Source organism: Sciurus vulgaris (assembly GCF_902686455.1).
Source record: "Sciurus vulgaris genome assembly, chromosome: 8".
In the NCBI taxonomy this organism is placed as follows: Eukaryota; Metazoa; Chordata; class Mammalia; order Rodentia; family Sciuridae; genus Sciurus; species Sciurus vulgaris.
The window spans coordinates 16,123,893-16,144,542 of record NC_136468.1 but is presented as its reverse complement, the minus strand read 5'-3'; the positions used below and the strand labels follow the sequence as shown (position 1 = coordinate 16,144,542).

Below are 20,650 nucleotides of genomic sequence, written 5' to 3'. Positions count from 1 at the left end.
TTCCAAGTAGTTAAGCATTCTTACTTCTTACTTGCCTACAGAGTAAATTTTACCATTGGATCATTTTCAGATTCTTTAATAATATAGTCAGAGGTTGCAATCAGGTGGCCTGTAGGCCAGAATAATCCTGTATCTTAATTTTTCAATATTAGCATCCCCTCTCTTCTATTAGTAACCACCTGGTTTCATTTAAATCATTGCTGTTCATCCTCCACGTAGGAAAAAAATCATTTTCCCTCAAAACATTTGCTCAGGCTATTTCCCGTTTTTCTTTTTCTATGTAAATCAAGTTTGCTTTTCCTAGAAACCTTCCATATATGTGGCTACAAAATAGAGTAGCCCTCTGTTATAAATTCCTTTAAAATGGAAGTATTAGGAAATATGAGCCAAGAAAACATGTTTTTTTTTTTTTTGGGGGGGGGGGGGGGGTACCGGGGATTAAACATGGGAGCAGTTGACCACTGAGCCACATCCCCAGGTCTCACTGAGTTACTTAGTGCCTCACTTTTCCTGAGACTGGCTCCCAAGCCACTGAGATTATAGGTGTGTGCCACCAGGCCCAGCAGGAAAATAAGTTCTTAACATGTTGCACCTGATATTATGTAGCAAAATATGGAGTACCTCATGTGGTGGTTAGCTCTGTATGGGTCTTGGGGATATAACAGTGATCAAGAAAGACTGTCCTTTTCCTCATAGAGCTTATATCCCCAGTGTCAATTAGCAAAAGTAAGTAATTTGACAGAGTGCATAAAAATTGTATTTGATCCATACAGCAATTTCGAAGTACTTTTGTAAAGAAATTCAGAGGGATTTAAATGAGTATCCTCAGGGTCAGGTAGATAATAAGACGTAAAAGGAAATTTTCTAACTTAATCCCGTGCCCATTCTATCTTATTTCATTCCTTACGATACAGTACTCAAGTACAAGAGGATAAAGCATAAAATAGGAATGTTTCCTGTTGAACCTCATCCCCATTCCTAGTCCTAGACCTGTAAACAATTTAGTGTACCTATTTCGCATTCCTTTCTGTGTGTTTACAAGTGTTTTAACAGATGGCACTTAGGTTTGAATTTTTTCACTTGTAATGTCATTTAGAGTTTTCCATATCAGTTGCCAACATTTAAAAAAAAGCCTACATAATATTTTATGTTGTTTTTTCCTGCATCTTATTTAACCAGTGACTATTAATACATTAATAATGTTTATTTGTTTTTGGTGTACAGAATGGCAAAAAAAATCCTGTGTACTTCTTTGTGTACATTTATAGCTAATGCCTTAATGTCTCGTTCTTCATTCACAATATAAATTCCTTGATTGCAGCATTTTAATTTTCATATTGTTTTGTAATTCTCAGGATCTAGCTCATACAACTCAGCAAAGTAATATAGCAAAGCAATTTTTTTTTCTTTTTAGTTATACATGACAGAATCTATTTTGATATCTTTATAGAAGCATGGAGTATATCTTATTAGAATCCTAGTTTGTGCATGTACACAATAGTGAGATTTACTGTTGTATTTATATATGTACATAGGAAAGTTATGTCAGATTCATTCCACTCTTTCCTATTCCTATCTCCCCTGCATTCATTTCCCTTTGTCTAATTCACTGAATTTCTGTTCACCTCTTACCCTCTTATTGTGGGTTAGCATCCATATATCAGAGAAAACATTTGACCTTTGGTTTTTTGGGATTGGCTTATTTCACTTAGCATGATAGTCCATATCCATCCAGTTTACTGGTGAATGTCATAAAGTCATTCTTCTTTATGGCTAATATTCCAGTGTGTATGTGTGTACATATATACTTATATATATATATCAATCACAATTTCCTTATCCATTTGTCTGTTGGTGGGCATCTAGGTTGGCTCCATAGCTTAACTATATTGTGAATTGTGCTGCTATAAACATTGATGTGTCTGCTTAATGTCATATGCTGATTCTAACTCCTTTGAATATATCTTGAGGATTGGAATAACTGGGTCAAATGGTAGTTTCATTCCTAGTTTTTTTGAGGAATCTCATACTGCTTTCCAGGATGGTTGTATTAATTTGCAGTCTCACCAATGTATGAGTATCCCTTTTCCCCCACATCCTCGCTGACATTTATTGTCACTTGTATTCTTGAGAATTGCCATTCTGGTTGGATTGAGGTGAAATCTCAGTGTAATTTTAATTTGCATTTCTCTCATTGCTAGAGATGTTGAACATTTTTTTCATATATTTGGTTTTTTTTTTTTTTTTTTTTTTGCGGTACTGGGGCTCGAACTCAGGGCCTTGTGCTTGCGAGGCAAGCACTCTACCAGCTGAGCTATCTCCCCAGCCCCATATATTTGTTGACTATTTATTTTGAGAAGTATTTGTTTAGTTCCTTTGCCCATTTATTGATTGGGTTATTTTTTGGTGTTTGTTTTGGGTGTTACAGTTTTTGAGTTCTTTGTATGTCTTGAAAATTAATGCCTTACCTGAGGTGTGTGTGGCAAAGATTTTCTCCAATTCTATAGGCTCTCCTCTTAATTGCTCTTGATTATTTCCTTTTCTATGAAAGCAAGTATTTTTACAATCAACTTGGAACTTCTACTGTTTCTGGTTTATATCACTGATCTGTTCATTAACAGACTACTGCCATTAATTTTCACTTGGTAGTCCTCTCAAATGTATAAACCAGTGCTCTTTGATGTGCTCTACTATAATGTCATTTTTATTTATTAGTTTTGATGTATAATTTGCACATGCTTCTGTTCCTGTTAAATATTTTTCCTCTAAAAGGAAAACGTTTCATTGGTTTTTCTCATTTTAAGATTAATGCATAGTCATTACATGTAATTTAGCCAATACCAAAAAGTTCAAATCAGCTAACCTTGGGGCAGTGTGTATTTCTGAACCACAGAAATGCCATTTTATTATGTGTCTCTTTGCCACCTTCTTTTTTACCTACTTAACAAGAACATCTCTCTTTGGTACTGGGGATTGAAGTAGGGCGCTTTATCACTGAACTATATCCAACCCTTTTCCTTTTTTATTTTGAGATAGGGTCTTTGTAAGTAACTGTGGCTGGTCTCAAACTCTTGATTCTCCTGCCTCAGCCACCATAGTAGCTCGTATTATCTGCTGGAACATCTTTTTTTTAATCATCACATAATGTATCATTGTATACCTATTCCATAGTTGAATCAAACTCAGGTTTGAGGCTCATAATCTCTTTCTTTTGTAAAGCAACACTGTTAAACTTTGTTGTCCACTTGCCTTTGTGTACTTACATCATTGTTTCCTTAAATTCTTAGAATTCTGTAGTTCAGCCAGTTTCTTTTTTTATGTATGTGGTACTGGGGATTGAACCCAGGACCTTGTGCTTGCAAGGTAAGCACTCTACCAACTGAGCTATATCCCCAGCCCAAAGCCAGGCTCATTTAATTTTTTTTTTTTTGCGGTGGTGGGGATTGAACCCAGGGCCTTGTGCTTGCAAGGCAAGCACTCTACCCACTGAGCTATATCCCTAACCCGCAAGGTTCATTTAATAGTCATGTAGTATAGGCAACATGGGATCTGCAAAATCTGGTCTGCTCTGCAGTAGAGACAAAATAGAGGAAAAAAAAAAAAGACCATTTGGGGCTGGGGAGATAGCTCAGCCGGTAGAGTGCTTGCCTGGCAAGGACAGGGCCCTGAATTCAGTCCCCAGCACTGCAAAAACAAAACAAAAACAAACAAAGAACGACCATTCTTCTCATGAAACTTAGAGTACATTTGGAGAGCTAAAATTCACTTTCAGGAACTAAAAAGAAAACACTTAACAGATTCAAATTTGTTAAACAAAGCAGCATAGAATGCAGGGGGTTTTAAGAGACCTTACTAGGATCAAGTAGAGTTATTTGGCCAGGACCTCATGGAGGAATGGAATTGAAATAGAGAAGACAAAATGAAGAACTGAATTCATTCAGTTGAAAATAAACATCATTTTTGCCATTTAAAATCGAAGACGATCTATCAATATCAAGAATAGAGCCAGGTACAGTGGTGCACACCTATAATTCCAGTGACTGGGGTCGGTGGGTGCTGAGGCAGGAGGATTGCAAGTTGGAGGCCAGTCTCAGCACTTTGGTGAGATTCTGTCACAAAGTAAACATAGGATTGGAGTTGTAGCTCAGTGGTACAATGCCCCAGGGTTCAATTCTCAGCACTACCAAAATAAATAAATAAGTACATATGTACATTCATACATACCAAGAATAAACTTTTGGAAATAAAAAGTAAACTGCTGGGCTGGGACTGTAACTCAGTACCTGAGCACTTGCCTAGCATATGTGAGGCACTGGGTTCCATCCTTAGCAAATAAAGGCATTCTGTCCATCTACAACTACATATACGTACACCAAAAAGTAAACTTAAAATTTTAAAAATTGAAACTTTACGACTTTTGTCATAGACCTTTGAAATTCAAAAAACTTATTAAACATTTTCTTACTTAAGAAAGAGAAGTAGGAGCAGCAAATGTCTGAGACCTTGCTTTTGGAAGCACCATCGTACTGTTAGCAGTGCAGTCAGGACTGATGTGGCAGGGGAGCAGAGGCTCTGAGGGAGTGGTGTAGTTGATCACGGAGTGATTCTATCAAGGTGCCCTCTGTAATCACTATTTTAATGAAATGACTGGGATCATGAAGAATGTTCATCAAGGCATGCTTTCCCTTGTGCTCACTTTTACAGAGGCAGATAGTTGTGGAAGGTTCTTGGGGCTTGTTTTTAAAATTTTAGATACTTCTCCTATGCTTGGCACTGTGCCAGAGTAGATGCTTAGTTGTTTTGGTATGGACAGAAGAAAATAGATGACCAGTGTCTAGAATTCTGAAAATTAGCTTGGTACACTTACTGTCCTGCTAGGTCCCTGAAGAGATGAGATAAGCACAGAAGGTATCCCAGACCAAAACTTCGTCTTTAGTAGAGCTAGACTCTTGTTCCTAGGGTTTTGACCCCCAAGCCACTGTGGGCAGCCAGACTAGACTCTACAGAGTTGCAAGATCAGATGACTAAAGAAAGTAGTAAGTCTAAATGGTCTACCTCTTGGAAGAGAGGAATGCAGATAAAACAGGACTAACCACTTAAGAAGGAAAAGAGTCCAAGGAGAGGTAAGGTACTCTCTTTCCCCATCAGAAGCTCATAACAGTTTTGTCTTGGAATGTTTCTTCACCACCTGTGCTTGTTAATAAGCCCATGGCTCCTCTGTCAGATGTTCTCTGCCCTCTTCCTAGGTTGGTTCATTCAACAGATACTTTCAAAGGACTCCTGTTTACCAGGTGAAGTTACCTAGTAGATAAGGCAGATGAAAATCCTTTTTGTGGAGCTCGCATTCCAGTGAGTTAAAAATTTTTCCCTGCCCATACATTCCTCCAAGGCAGATCTCCCCAACTCTACTTTCACCAGAAATTCTAGCATACTACAGTGGAATAATTATGTTTTTTTATTTGTTTATTTTGTTCTTGAATGACATAATTGCTTTTGTTCTTTTGGTTGGTTGTGTATCATAGAGGTTAAACACAGTGAAGCAGGTTTGTTATTTTTACGTTTTGTGTTGAGAACAGATCAGAAACAGTCAGAGAGATAACTGATAAAAGGCAGAGATCTGCTATGCAGATCTTTTTCTCATGGTATGGGATATCACTGTTATTGAAAAAAGAGAAGTCAGTACCAAAATATTGGAGCCTGCATGGTAAAATGGAAGAAATGTTAGACGAAGAATTGGTCTAACCAGGTGTTCTAATAAGTACCCTCAAGCAAATCATTCTCTCTGTGCAGGGAATGGGAATGAAGGTAGGTCAGTGAGTCTTTGTCAGCACCACACACTAAAAACACCTTGGTGATTTTTACAGTTCAGCGTTCAGGTGATATGGCTTGGGCCTGTTTCTAGAAACCATAAGTATGAGGTGAGTGCTCTCCAGGTATAGGTTGAGAACTACATCAGACTGTGACATCTCTGGTTTTATGAAATATAGTAAATTACAGCATCCTATGAACAACTGTAATTTGTGAAAATACATAATGTGAAGAGCAATGTTGACGAGATTAATTCAACCTGTTGACTGATAGGACAAACGTTAATTCCTATTTTCTGGGAGTGTTTTATATATATATATATATATATATTTTTTTTTTTTTTTAAATGTGCACAGTACCTTTATTTTGTTTAATTTGCAGTGCTGAGGATTGAATGCAGTGCCTCACACGTGCTAGGCAAGCACTCTACCACTGAGCTACACCCCCAGCCCTGGGAGGTTTTTTTTTAAGAGTATTTAACTTTTTCTACTGCTTTTTCTTAACAATGTTGTCTAATAAGCAGCTTTTAATTTCTGCATATCCATTGACGGCTTTAGTCGCTGCTTATTATCACTGGGAAACTCAAGTTTGTTAAATTATAGACATTGGACTGGAAAAATTTCAGCATGTTTACTATAGCACTTTATGATGGGGGCTTTCATAATAGTAATGAGAATTCTTTATTATTTTTTATAGAAAAACTTTGGGGGCACTATTTATACTTTCCTTTTATGTAATTAAGAACTGAGTGTAATACAGTTTTACAGAAAAACACCATTTTTAAAAAATAGTCATAAAGTCCCAAGGTTGGAGGGAAGAATATATGCTACCTGGTTGAGTTTTCTCTGTATATTAGATAATGATTGATAAAACTGTAACTCACTAACTGTGGAAGCTTGTTCCATCTTTAGCATCAAGAGTTAAAAACACTCTGTAGTCCCTTTGGGCCATGATAAAACCTATTTTTGCTTCTTAACCAGCAGTTCTTCTGTTGATTGATGATTAGCTTTACATTTTGGTTTTTCTCTTCTTTATCAAATTACCTCTTTTATCTGGCTTTTCTGCATGGCTTGGTTTTGAGACATTTGGTCTGATTTGTTCATATCACTTTTTTGGGGGGCGGTATGCTGGGGATTGAACCCAGGGCCTTGTGCTTATAAGGCAAGCACTCTACCGACTGAGCTATCCCCCCAACCTCCATATCACTTTTGAAGTACATTCATATACAGAATGTTTTTTGGAAGATAAGGGTTTACATTTAAAATCAGCTGTCAGTAGACTTCTCATTTGACTCATACTATATCCTTTCAAAATTAGTTTTAGATCACATTGGTTTATCTCAGTCACACCATCCTGTAACCTTTTGACTAGTTATTTTTTGTCTAATATTCTGTTCATGTCTAATTACTTGTAAATTTGTTCTCTTAGTTGTAGAACTATATAAATTCAATTTATTTAGTTTAAAATTAATTGACCTGTTCTTTTGAACCTTGATCCAGTGAGTTCACTGTCCTTTTTAGTTGGGATATTGTACAAAATTGATCATATCTTCTGTTTTACGCATATCCAGATTTTTGGCAAAAAGTTATGTAGACAGTGTCATTTCCAGATACCATATGTAATGCTAAGGCTCAGACCTATGTGCTGTAGATATCTGTTAGCATAACTTGATGATTAATACTAGCATATTTCTTTTAAAAATAATTAAAAGATTGATTTGCCTTCTACGAATGTTCTCTCTGATATGTGGATGCTAATATACAGTAAGTGGGCACAGGGAATAGAAGTTTGTTGGATTAGGCAAAGGGGAATGAAGGAAAGGGAGCAGACATGGGAATAGGAAAAATAGAATGAATTGGACATAACTTTCCTATGTTCATATATGAATACATGTCTTGTGTAACTACATCATGTTCAACCATAAGAATGGGAAGTTATACTCCATGTATGAATAATATGTCAAAGTATATTCTACTGTCATATATATCTAAAAAGAACTATTATAATAAAGATTTATTTGCCTTCTAAATATTTTGTAAAACTTGAAACACTCTTGGGTTTTCTAAGTTAGTTTGCTTCTTACTCTTTATTTCATTCATTGCACAATTTTCATAGATTTAGTGCCATTTGTTTTTGCAAAAAAGTGAGGTGCAACCATTATGTGAAGCTTTCTTTTTTTACTTGTGTTGGTGTTACTTAAAAATAATTTATTATACTTCACTTTTAAGGATATATTGTTTCTTCATGGGGTATTGGCACCTCCTTAAACAAAATATTGTGTGAGAAAATTTGTCGTCATCCTCAGGGGTCCCTTTGACCAATATAGCCTTATTGTTTATTTACTTGTATATTTATTTACTAATTTTGACCATGGATTGTACCCACGAATCCATATCCTCAGCACTTTAAATTCTTGTTTTTATTTGCAATAGGGGTCTCACTAAGTTGCTTAGGGTCTTGCTATGTTGCATAGAGTTGCATTGAAATTGGAATCCTCTTGCTGCCTTCTCCCAAACAGCTGGAATTAGTGGTATGTGCCACTGTGTGTTACTCAATAATTTCTTTCAAAAAAGATCTCTATCACGAATTGATTTTTATTTTTAAAAATTGAATTTTTTAAATTTTTCTTTACATGAAAAATATTTGTGCACATAAAATATAAATATCATTTGATCCAAAAAATAATAATTATTATTATTCATGATTCAGGGTGTGGCTCAGTGTCAGAGCACTTGGCTAGCATGTGTGAGGTACAGAGTTTGTTTCAGCACTGCATACAAATAAATAAATGAATAAAATAAAGGTTCATCTAAAAATTTTTTTTTTTTTAAATTTTGTTCAGTTGTCCATGGAGCAAGATTAGGATGCATGCAATACTCATGAATATATGTTAAAATTGACTAGTCTATGGTGCATGCCTATAATCTCAGCTGTTCAGGAGGCTGAGGCAGGAGCATCATGAGAGTTCAAAGCCAACCTCATGATGGTTGGGCAAGGCCCTAAGCAACGTAGAGATCCTGGACTGGGGATGTGGCTCAGTGGTTAAGCACCCATGGGTTCAACCCCTCATAAATCAAAAGAAAAAAAATTTTTTTGAATAGTCTAAATTGATGCACATCAGTTCTTCATGACAGTTTAGTGAATATTTTTCAAGTCTGAAAAACAGAAGTAAAATGTTATTTACACATGCACCATAGCCTAAATATTACCCTTTAAAAAATTTACTAGTGTATTGAAATACGGACAACACAATTCAAACAGCCATGAAAATTCTGCACCACTTTCACTTGTTTCTTTGTCTGATGCACCTGTCATCAGTGCCACTCATGTAAGATGGGTTTGCCAATAGTCCTGCTACTCTGAGCAAACCACGTTGGCTGGTTTTTTGGCAGTGTACTGACAATGTGCGTGTGTGCTGGTTAAGTCTAGGCTCACACCTTGCAGTATGCTAGAAGACAAATGCACATCTGGGCGCCACTGGTGAATACATTGCTGCTATGTTTTTTTAAGTGGTGTGACAAACTGAATTATACCATGTGATGATTACATGATGAAAGTTATAAACTGATTTTTGGATTGAAAACATGGTGTGGTGATTATGCAGTGGTGATCATTATGTGATGAAATAGTTTAAATGTATCCTCTTCAGAAAAACTTCTGACCACCTTATCCCAAGTAGTCCCCCCATAGTAATGGGAAGCATTATACTATTTTATTAGATTTCTTAATTTTGTTCATAGGTATAAATTTTATTATTTGTTTGAAACCCTCTCTTCTAGAATGCAGACTCCATGAAGTCATTAACTATGTCTGACTATATCCCTAAGTGGGTGCTTAGTTTTCAAATAAAGGAATGGCTTTACTGCTATCAGTGTGTTGTTGTATTTTACTTTATGTATCAGAAATAAAAGGAATATTTCCTATATTGTTTTGGATCATTGTACTCCGTTTTCATTAACCGTCCAGAGACTGTGAGACTTTCTGGAGGTACGGGTTACAGACCTCCGATTTGAAAATCTCTGCCTGTGTGTGTGTGTGTGTGTGTGTGTACGTACACTGGGGATTGAACTCAGGGGCATTTAACCAGTGTGCCACATCTCCAGCCTTTTTAAAAATTTTTTTTAAATTTTGAGGCAGGGTCTTGATAAGTTGCTGCGTATGACTTTGAACTTGTGATCTTCCTGTCTTAGCCTCCTGAGCAGCTGGGATTACAGGCATGCACCACCACACCCAGCACTCTGCTTTGCTTTGATCATCCATTAATCACATATGTAATTATCTTTGCATCTTCCCCTTTTTTTCCCCCAAAAGGATTTTATGAAAGTTCTTGTCAGTTGTCCACATACATGTAAAAATGAATAGATTTTTAGGAATTTTGTCTCAGTTATGAGAAAAGCTCCTGGTTTTAAATAATGACTAATTAGAAATTCCACTTACAGAAGGGTTCTAGTTCAATAAGAGTACTTTGTTTTATTTCCCTGATACTGGGTCTTACTAATAAATTGTCTATTAGTTCACATGGAGTCTTGTCTGGGATCTGTAAGGTTACCAGTCTGTTTTTTGAGGACTCTATTTTTATTTGACAAACAGAATTCTCTTCAAAGAACATTGTAATTTAGTTTGGTTTACATAATTGTTTAGTTTTGTTTTAAATTAACTTTGAATATCTTTGTTATGTGAGTGAATGAAATAGGCTATAACAGAATTTAGAAACTTTCAGATTCTGAAAAGCTTTTTGTTCTAAGTTTACAAATGTTCACTGTTCTCTTTTGTAGACAGAATTGGTGCAGCTTTTCTAATATTTTGTAATGTAAAGTTTCATAGATAAAGAAGCATCTGTATGACAATATATATATTCAGAAGAGAACTGTGTTGGTTAAATGAATTTGTGAGAAAATGTTTTCTATTTCAATATTCTTTTTTTTTTTTTTTTCTCTCCCCCAGAGAATGGATCTTGGAGAATGTCTGAAAGTCCATGACCTGGCTTTAAGAGCAGATTATGAAATTGCATCCAAAGAACAGGACTTTTTCTTTGAACTTGATGTATGTGATTTTGCGTTAATGGACTATATTGTCTTTTGCAGCAAAACATCTTGAAAATGTATCAGTGTCTTTAATAAAGTAAACTCAGCTAATTATTTTTATATTCATATCCAGATTTTCATTAGCTACATATATATACATATTGGGGGTTACTTAGGACAATATTTTAAATGTAAAACTAATAAAAGAAATAGAATATATACCCATTTAGGTATATGAATGGGTTCCAAATGTAACTTGTATATTGTTGCTTGCTTTATAATTTATTTATTTGTTTAATATGCAAAGCTAGGACTCCAACTCAGGGCCACTGTATGCTAGGCATATGCTCTATCCTGAGCTAAATTCTCAGCCTATGATGTTGCTTTTATGTGAGAATTGCTTGTATAAAAATAGGGAAACTAATTTTTTTTCCCCACTTTTGTAAGGCCTATCAGTCGGCATTAAATAAAGCAAACTGATGTGCTCAAATTTTATGGTTTGTTTTTGGTTCTGGGACTTGAACCCAGTGTACTTCGCTACTGAATTACTTCCTGAGTCCATTTTTGATTTTGAGACAGGATCTTGATTTTGAGACAGGATCTTGCTAATTTGTGGAGGCTGATCTTTATCTTGTGATCCTCCTCCTTCAGCCTCCCAAGTTGCTGGGATTACAGGTGTGTGCCATTGCCCAGCTTTATATTTCCTTTTTTAGTGAACTAACAGTGTACAACTATTTTATTTTTATTATTAACTAATCTTGAATGTTGGCCATTTTTCCTTGATTTGTGCTATTTGCATTTTATAAAAATTAGTCCTTTTTCTCATATATTGCAAGTATTTTTTCCTATTTTATTTTTCATTTGGTGCATTTTGGCTTTGTATATTTTTATAGTTGTCTTAATTTATCAGTTTTCAAAAAATCTATTTGATTAATTTGAAAGACCTTCCCTATTCTGAGGTGAAGCTTTTTTTTTTTTTTAAGTACTCTTTTACTTCATTTTATACACTTAAATCCTTGATCCATCTTGAATTTATTCGCTCTTCAGAGTTTATTCTCTATGTTTAGCTCCTAGTAACTGTTTAATCGACCCAATACTTATTTGTTGATTGGTCTGTCTTTTCTGTCATTGCTTTGGGATCTACCTTTATCTTGACATAAGAAAATTTACATAGATTTCTGTTATGATTTGAAAGATAAATTTGACATTAAAAGAATTAAATAGTATCTTTGTATTGTCACAGATAAAAAAAAAAAAACTTGAAATAATCCTTATTGCTTTGAAGTATTCACTTTGTCCCTATTCACTCTGAAGAAATTCTTGGGTTATCAGACTATTTTTGGCATTCATTTGTGCAGAATAAATTTGTTTGTGTTTAAATTAAACATTTTTTTCAATGTTTGTTTTTAAAGTATACTTAAAAAAATTTTTTTTAGTTGTAGACAGACACAATACTTTTATATATTTATTTATATGTGGTGCTGAGGATCAAACCCAGGGTCTTATGCATGCTAAGTGAGCACTCTGCCACTGAGCGACCAACCCTGCCCTTTAAAGTATACTCTTAAGTTATTATTTAATTGTTGACATTACATATGCTTGCTAAATGACTTTTATGTAAGCAGTGAGCTAGATTTTTTTATATTAGACATTGTTAAAAATTTTCCAATGGTTCATTCTTTGAAAGTTTTTTTCCCTGATTGTAACATTTTTATTTTGGGAAATTTTAAAAACAGACAACAAACAAAAATTACTGAAAACTGCCATGTTTTGTATATGGTTATTTTACATTTTTTTCTTCAAAAAAATTTTTTTTCAGATGTTGATAGAGCTTTATTTTATTCATTTATTTACATGTGGTGCTGAGAATTGAACTCAGTCCCTCACACGTGGTAAGCAGGCACTCTACCACTGAGCTACAATCCTAGCCCCTCATTTTTTTCTATGCTGCTTTATATTATAAATGTGGGGTCTTATTGAATGTTACGTTGATAACTTGCCTTTTATTTGTAAGTGAATCTTGAACTCTTCTGTCTTTTAAGTATCCTATAAAAACTTTTTTTAATGAAGGAAGATCAAAATTTCAGTGTTGGCTAGATACTTAGGGTATTTACAACTTTATACTGCTTTTATAATGTAAAGAATGTCTTTGAATATTTATTCCTCTGTATTTTTTGTTAATTTCTTAGAATAAGTTTTTTGCAGTGAAATTACTTAGGGGATATTTTGAAGTTTTTTTCCATATTTTTTTATTGGTGCACTGTACTTGCACATACTGATGGAATGGGATTCTTTATTAACATATTTGCACATGCACGCAATATAACCATATAATTTGGCCAGTATCATTCCTCCATATTTCCCTTTTTTTCTCCTGGTCCCTTAAAGAGGGTTTTCAGTAAAAATCACTGTGCCTTTTTATAAAAAGGCTGTATTGGTTTGTATCTGCTTTCTTCAGCAGAGTATGAAAGTGGCAAGTTTTTTATAGCATTATCTTTTCTGGAATTATTTATGTTTATTCTTTGCCAGTTTGGTAGAAGACAAATAGTATTTTGGATTTATAATTGAAACTGCTTTTGTTATTTATTAAAATTTCCATGGTTTCTACTTAATAACATTTTAAGAAACAAAGTATAGTTTTTAAATAAAGATATTTCTGAATAAAATTAACTTTCTGGCAGTAATTATTTTTTGATTAAACATTTTAGGCCATGGATCATCTGCAATCATTCATTGCAGATTGTGATCGAAGAACAGAAGTGGCTAAGAAGAGATTAGCAGAAACTCAAGAAGAGATTAGTGCTGAAGTGGCAGCAAAGGTAAGAATTTCAGTCCTTTCATTAGTACAAAGTATGGTTTCAACCCACTGCTTATTTGTTTCACCTTTGTATTTTGAAATAATTAAATTTGTAAGAGAGTACAAAGACACATACACAGGAATTCCATATACTCTTTCTGTTGCCTCCCCAGTATTCACATCTGACACAGTTAAAGAAATGGGCCTTGCTTTAAACCTTACATTTTATTCATATTTAACCACTTGTTTTTGTGTATGCATGTGTGTCTGTCCAGCTCTGCAGTATCATATGTAAACTTGTGCATCTACCACCATGACTAAGATACTTAACTCCAGCATCACTATAAGACTTCCTTATAGCTGGACTTAGTGATGCAGGCATGTAATCCCAGTGACATGTGAGATTAAGGCAGGAGGATCACAAGTTCAAAGCCTGCCTCAGCAACTTATCGAGGCCCTAAACAACTTTGCGAGACTCTGTCTCAAAATAAAACATAAAAAAGGGCTGGGGATGTGGCTTAGTGGTTAAGTGTCCCTGAATTCAATCTGTTATCCATCTCCCACCCCCCAGAAAAAGCCTTCTTTATATAACCCTCTGTATAACAAATATGTCCCTCCTATCCCTAACCTTTGGCAACCACTAATCTGTTCTTTATCTCTATAATTAGTTATTTCATGAATATTACGTAAATGAAATTACATAATTGTGCACTAGGTTCTTTTGAGATTGGCTTTTTCACTAACTACAACTTCCTTGCAGTTCATCCACATTTTGTGCATCAGTAGTTCATTCCTTTGTAGAAGTATTCCATGGTATGAACATACCACAGTTGAACCATTCACACATTGAAGAATGTTTAGGTTGTTTTTACTTACTGGCTAATAGCAGATCTGCAGTACCCATTTGTATATAGATATTTGTATAGACACACGTTTTCATTTATCTGGAATAAATGCCCAAGAATTTAATTACTGGGTCATAATATAAATCCATGTTTAGTTTTTGAAAACTGCCAAACTTTCTTAGAGTGAATATACCATTTTATTTTCCTGCCACCAATGTATGAATGCTGTAGTTTCTTTACATCTGTGCCAGCATTTGATGTCATATTTCATTTTATCTGTTTGTAATAGTATTGATATTTTATTGCATTTCCCTAATGACTGATGTTGAGTATTTTTTCAGATGCATGCTTGGTATCTGTATGCCCTTTTCAGTAAAATGTGTTGTTTTAGTCTTTTGCCCATTTTCTAATTTGATAGCCAGGTTTTTTTCCCCTTAGTTGTTGATGGACCTTTATTTTTTGCTTTATTTATGTGTGATGCTGAGAATCAAACCTAGTCCCTCACCTATGCTAGACAAGCACTGTACCACAGAGCTACAATCCCAACCTGATTGCTGGTCTTGTTAGTGTTGAGTTTTGTGTTTTACCTGACTCATTACTTTTTTGTTGTTGTTGCTCCTTTTAGTTATACATGACAGTATTGACTCATTACTTTAAAAACACAAAAAGTAGGGAGAAAAGGATAATGAATTGCAGTGAAACCATTAATGAGTTTCAAAGCCATCAATTTTCTGTTATTGTTTCATTATTGCAAATTCTAGATATCTTATCATTTTGTCTATAGAACAACCACAATATCACATCCATTAATTCTTTATTCCTATCTGGTATCCAAATATGTTTGTTTATCCTGTGGGCCAGTTTGTAATAATCAGAACCAAACAAGGTCCTGTATAATACATTTGGCTGATTTGATGATTTAATACTTTATGTACCATTCTTATAATCCAATGCATTTTATAAATATGCAGTTTGAGAGAGTTCGCAAAATAAAGTTCATGTGACAGGATTCAGATATGGTATTTGGATAATATGTACAAAGGGAAATAGATTCCCTTGTTTGAGAAAAGGGTTACTTTCAGCTAGCCTTTTCAGCAAAGTTCTCGGAAGATAGGGACTGTTAAGAAAGGCATCCTGCACTATAAAGGGTATAGTATCTCATAAATAAAAGAGATCGACAGGGCTGGGGTGATAGCTCAGCTGGTAGAGTGCTTGCCTCGAAAGCACAAGGCCCTGAATTCTATCCCCAGTACCGCAAAAAAAAAAAAAAAAAAAAAAAAAAAGATATTGACAAATGTTAGGTAGAGTCCAAGTTGTATTGGTTACATAGCATTGTATACTACAGAAGTGCTATAAAACAAAATCACCTCAAAATACAGTGTCTTAGACAAGTCAGTATTTATTTAGTGTGTTAGTATGTAGTCAATAATGTAGACTAAACTTCCTGTCACATGTCTGATAGTTAGCTGGAAACTATTGAGCCTAGCCTGGCCATGTTTTCATAATGATGAGAGATGTGCAGAAGCATCACACCCAGTTATAGAAGTGTTTTTCAAGACTTCCTTGGCTCATGTTTACTATCTTCCCTATTACCAAAGCAATTGCATGGCCAAGTTGAGTCAGAAAACAGTGGTGCTTAGTTAACGTGGCAGAGGGCAGGGATACAGGGGAGGATGAGACTCTTTGTGCATTAATGCAGTCAAACAATAACAGATATTTAAAGGAAAGTACTACTTTGATAAAGAGGAACCATAGTGATAAGAATTGGGAATCTCTTTGAGGGAAGGAACATCTTGGATTGAAGGAACTTTGAGATGTAAAGATTACTGACAATCTAGTTTGTTGAGACTGGATGTTCATAGCGAATAAAAACCTTATTTGCTAATGTGATTGGCCACATGGAGACGGAATACTTATTTTGATTCAAAATAAAGACTTTGTATCCTGTGCCATTAAAACAATATGAGAGAGTGATGATGATATCAAACCCTAAGGCAAGAATGAACCCCCCTAGAAAAACATGGACTTATTGAGAGAGAGGGTGACCTGCAGGTGTCAATACTACAGTATACATATGAAGCATGTTTTTTCATTTTTCTCATCATCATGGGATAGGTATTAATTCTCTCAGATGAGGAAATGGATTTAGGTGTAAGTATCTGACTACAGTTTCACAGTCAGTAATTGGTTTAGCAGTAATTCAGATCTATGGCACTTTTAAACTATAGTCACCCATAGCTTTACAAAGTGTTCACTAGTTCATATCTTTAACTCATATTTGAACTTGTAGTATTTGTTGGGCGTCATAGATACAAAGATGGGAAATTCAGACCGCTGTCTTTGAGTCATGATATGTATAAAAGTAATTGTCAGAAATGACACAAAGGGGGCTGGGGATGTAGCTCAGTTGGTAGAGTGCCTGCCTTGCAAGCACAAGGCCCTGGGTTCAATCCCCAGCACTGAAAAAAAAAAATACACAAAGGTGACACAAAGGAGAATATGGTCATTTATGCTTACATGTTTCAGTGGGACTGGGATGGGATGATTTTTCAGAAATGCTTCACCAAAAAGATCTTGTTGAATGAATATTCACTAGGCAGGTAAGGTGGACATCCCAGAAAGAGGAACAGTCTGTGCAAAAATAAGCAGTAACAGGGTAAGTTAGGGAAACTAAAGATAATACAGATTATATTATGAGGAATGGAAACAGCAAGAGATGATTTGGGAACATAGGGAGGTCCAGATCATGAGAGGAAAAGTGTTTTCACTTTCAGTACACCTCAGCAGAGGCTAGAAAGTAGCAGTTCTGTTGATCGCTAGTATCTTTGACCTTCACTGAGGTAAAGGCAGGCAGGCTCAGAACATCCTGGTGTCCCAGTAGATGTGATCATATTGCCTTAGATTACAAATCTTTTCTGAACATTTCTGAAATACTTTGAAGTTTAATATTCTGTTGTTTTTTCAGATTTTCTTTTCTGTTTGTTTTTAGGCAGAACGTGTTCATGAATTAAACGAAGAAATTGGTAAATTGTTAGCCAAGGTGGAACAACTAGGTGCTGAAGGCAATGTGGAAGAATCCCAGAAAGTAATGGATGAAGTAGAAAAAGCACGGGCAAAGAAAAGAGAAGCAGAGGTGAGTTCTTAATAGTAGTATAACTTTAGTGTCTGTTCATGTTGTATATTTGACTAGAAATTTTTCCAAAGTTTTTAAAAGGAATTTAAGCCAATTGAAAAGTATTTAAGTGGTCTGTGCTATGCTGTTGGGTTTTGCTTCAAAATTAATGGTTTTGGGGAATTTGGAATCATGGATCTATTGAAGTGTATAACTGTAGGTATATTAAATTAGCCAGTCACACACACTCAACAGTTATACACAGACACACATACACTTCGCCTATTCTTAGTTGCTCTGACACCCTGTCCCCCAATAACCCCCCATGCTATAGTATTCTTGGTTCTTTTCCCACCTCAGTCTAATCTCCTAATGCCTTAGGAGCCTTCTCTCATTCTTTTTTCTTCTTTTCTTGGTGGTGCTGGGGGTTGGACCTTAAGGCTTTATACATGCCCTGCTGCTGAGCTGCATCCCCGACCTCTTTCTTCTTTCTCAGCACAGGTCAAAATCTGATATTCTGCAAAGTTCTATTTTCATTGGTACATCTGATATATTTTAGGAATTCACATGTCTTTGGTAGGGATTATACTGTACTCTTTTGTCATAGTGTTCACTACTCCTAACTGATTACATCTGGTTTCCTTTATAGTAACCTGCATGGCTTCTATAGGTAGTCTGACTTGTTACCTACTTTGCAGGTTTTTTTGTTGTTGTTGTTGTTGTTTGTTTTTTTAATCAACCTTGGGCATCTTCTCCCAACCCCGATCTTTTTTTCCCCTTATACTTTTCACCAATATATTTTAGTTGTTAAAGAGGACAGGGTCTTTTGTGGCAATATAAAAAATGATGAAGAAAGCCCTGTCACTCAAACTGCTTTAGGGTGCCTGCTCTTTTTCCTTCTTTCCTTCTGTTCTGGTATCACTGATGGTCTTCAGACTGGAGAGGAAAGGCAGAATATAGGTAAGCCATTTTACTTATTAATTGAAAAAATTTTTGTGGTGCTGGGGATGGAACCTAGGCCTCACACATCCTAGGCAGATTACCACTGAGCCATATCCCTAACCCTAGGGAAGCTATTTTATTTTATTACCTCCTTTAGCATCTTTCCTTAACCTGCCTAGTTGCTGTTCAGCAAAGGAGGAAGGAAAGAATTGAGGGGAGGGAGGAGAAAAGGAAAAACTATGATCATTGCTCCTCATATTACAGTGAGCATCAAGAAAATATTACGTTCACTATTCCTTATTTATAAGAAAAATATTCCTTAGAGGAAGAGAAGGCACTAATATGTGTTAGATATTTTCCATAGAAAGGAGAGAGTTGAAGGAAAACTTACTATGCCCAGTATCTTATTCCCCAACTAGTCTTCAGTCTTTTTTGTTTTGTTTTGTGTTGTTGTGGGGATCAAACTTAGGGCCTTATTGCAAGCACTCTTAACACTGAGCTACACCCTGGCCCCTCTAGCCTGTCTTAATCACTTAAATGTAAACACTTTGTCTTTGGTTTGGTAACAATTTATAAAATGAGTTGGAAAATGTTTTTTCTTTTCCAAAAGCTTTTTTTCTTTCTAGGATTGGTAGTTTTTCCTTAAATGTTGGGGCAGAGTTTACCACAAACCATCTAGGACTGGAGTTTTCTTTGTGGAAGGAGTTTTTTGTTTGTTGCGCGCACGCATGTGTGTGTGTTACTGGGGATTTAGCCCAGTGGTAGTGCACTGGGTAGAACACCATAGGGGTATGTCCCCAGCCCTTTTTATTTTTCATTCTGAGACAAGATCTCACCAAGTAACCCAGGAAACTTGAAATTCTCCTGTTCTTCAGCCTCATGAGTAGGTGGGATTACAGGTGTGTGCCGCTATACACCCAGCTTTTCCGTTGCTTATTGAGAGAGAAGTGGGTAAGTTTCCAACTATAGTAATTGTGGATCTATCGTTTTTTCCCTTTTGTCAGTTTTTTCATAATCTGTTTTGAAACTCTATTATTAGGTGAATATACATTTAGAATTATGCCTTTTTGATGAATGGATCCCTTAATTATTTTCAAATATTCCCCCTTATCCATGGGAACATTCCTTGTTTTCAAATCTATTTGTCTAATATTTATATAGCTACTTCAGGTGTTTAAGTTTCTCTTAGTTATATATATATATAATAAGCCTTAGAGACAAATATTAGAGGTAAAAAAATGAGGTATAGCTAATAGTAGTAATAAAATAGAATTCTAAAAAAATACTCATTCTAAAAAAATAGGAGGAAAGGAACAAATAATGCGAATGACAAGTAGAAAATAAATTACAAGATGATAAATTTAGAACTAGTATATCAATAATTATATTAAATGTAAATGGTCTAAATATTCTGATTAAAAGGCAGAGGTTGTAAGACTGGATTTTTTTTTAAATTTTAAGCAAGACTCAGTTATATGCTGTTGATAACCATTTTAAATATAAAGACAAGTTCAATAATAGTAATAGGATGGAAGAAGATATACCATGTAAGCATTCTCTATAATTTATAATTAATTATAATTAGTTTCCTTAATATTTAGGATTTCTGTAAATGTAATTTTGTCAATCCAGAAAATAGCGAGCTTTTAAATGAAAAAGTACTTTATTAGCTGATTTATAACTAATTTCCTTGAAGACTCTTAATGAAGCCAGTGAACATTATTTCTTTTCCTTCAGTATAGTTTGCAGTTTTCATGAATCTTAATATAGCTTTACACAGTAACTTAACATCTTTAGCCTGTTATGCATATGTTACCATCAACTGGTTTTTTACTAAGGATAGCACTTTAAAAAATTTACTTGTCTATTATAGATGTGCTCAGTTCCATATAATAAAAAACCTAATTTGTGACTTAAAAGAAGGATTTTTTTTTTTTCTCAGCTAATATTTAGGATTAGGGAAACAGATGGGTACATAATTTGACCCCATAATGCCATCAACAAATAGACTATTTCTCGTTCTGTGTTTAGCCACCCTTCCTGTGTGGACTTATCTAAATGCTTATCAATTTGTGGTAGCAGTATGGTCTACTAAACCTAAAACCTTACCTCAAAGATAAGT

The 20,650-nt window shown here is 35.0% G+C and overlaps 1 protein-coding gene across 7 annotated transcripts in view; it reads left to right on the top strand.

The window, feature by feature from the left end:
• Positions 1-20,650, top strand: part of LOC306667477 (putative RNA-binding protein Luc7-like 2) — a 68,719-nt gene that overhangs the window by 26,378 nt on the left and 21,691 nt on the right. For all 7 annotated transcript variants that reach the window (XM_079150135.1, XM_079150136.1, XM_079150132.1 and 4 more), the window contains 3 exons: positions 10,753-10,851; positions 13,541-13,651; positions 17,464-17,607. In XM_079150135.1, coding sequence (XP_079006261.1) covers positions 10,753-10,851; positions 13,541-13,651; positions 17,464-17,607 — 354 coding nt within the window. The remainder of the gene's footprint in view (positions 1-10,752; positions 10,852-13,540; positions 13,652-17,463; positions 17,608-20,650) is intronic.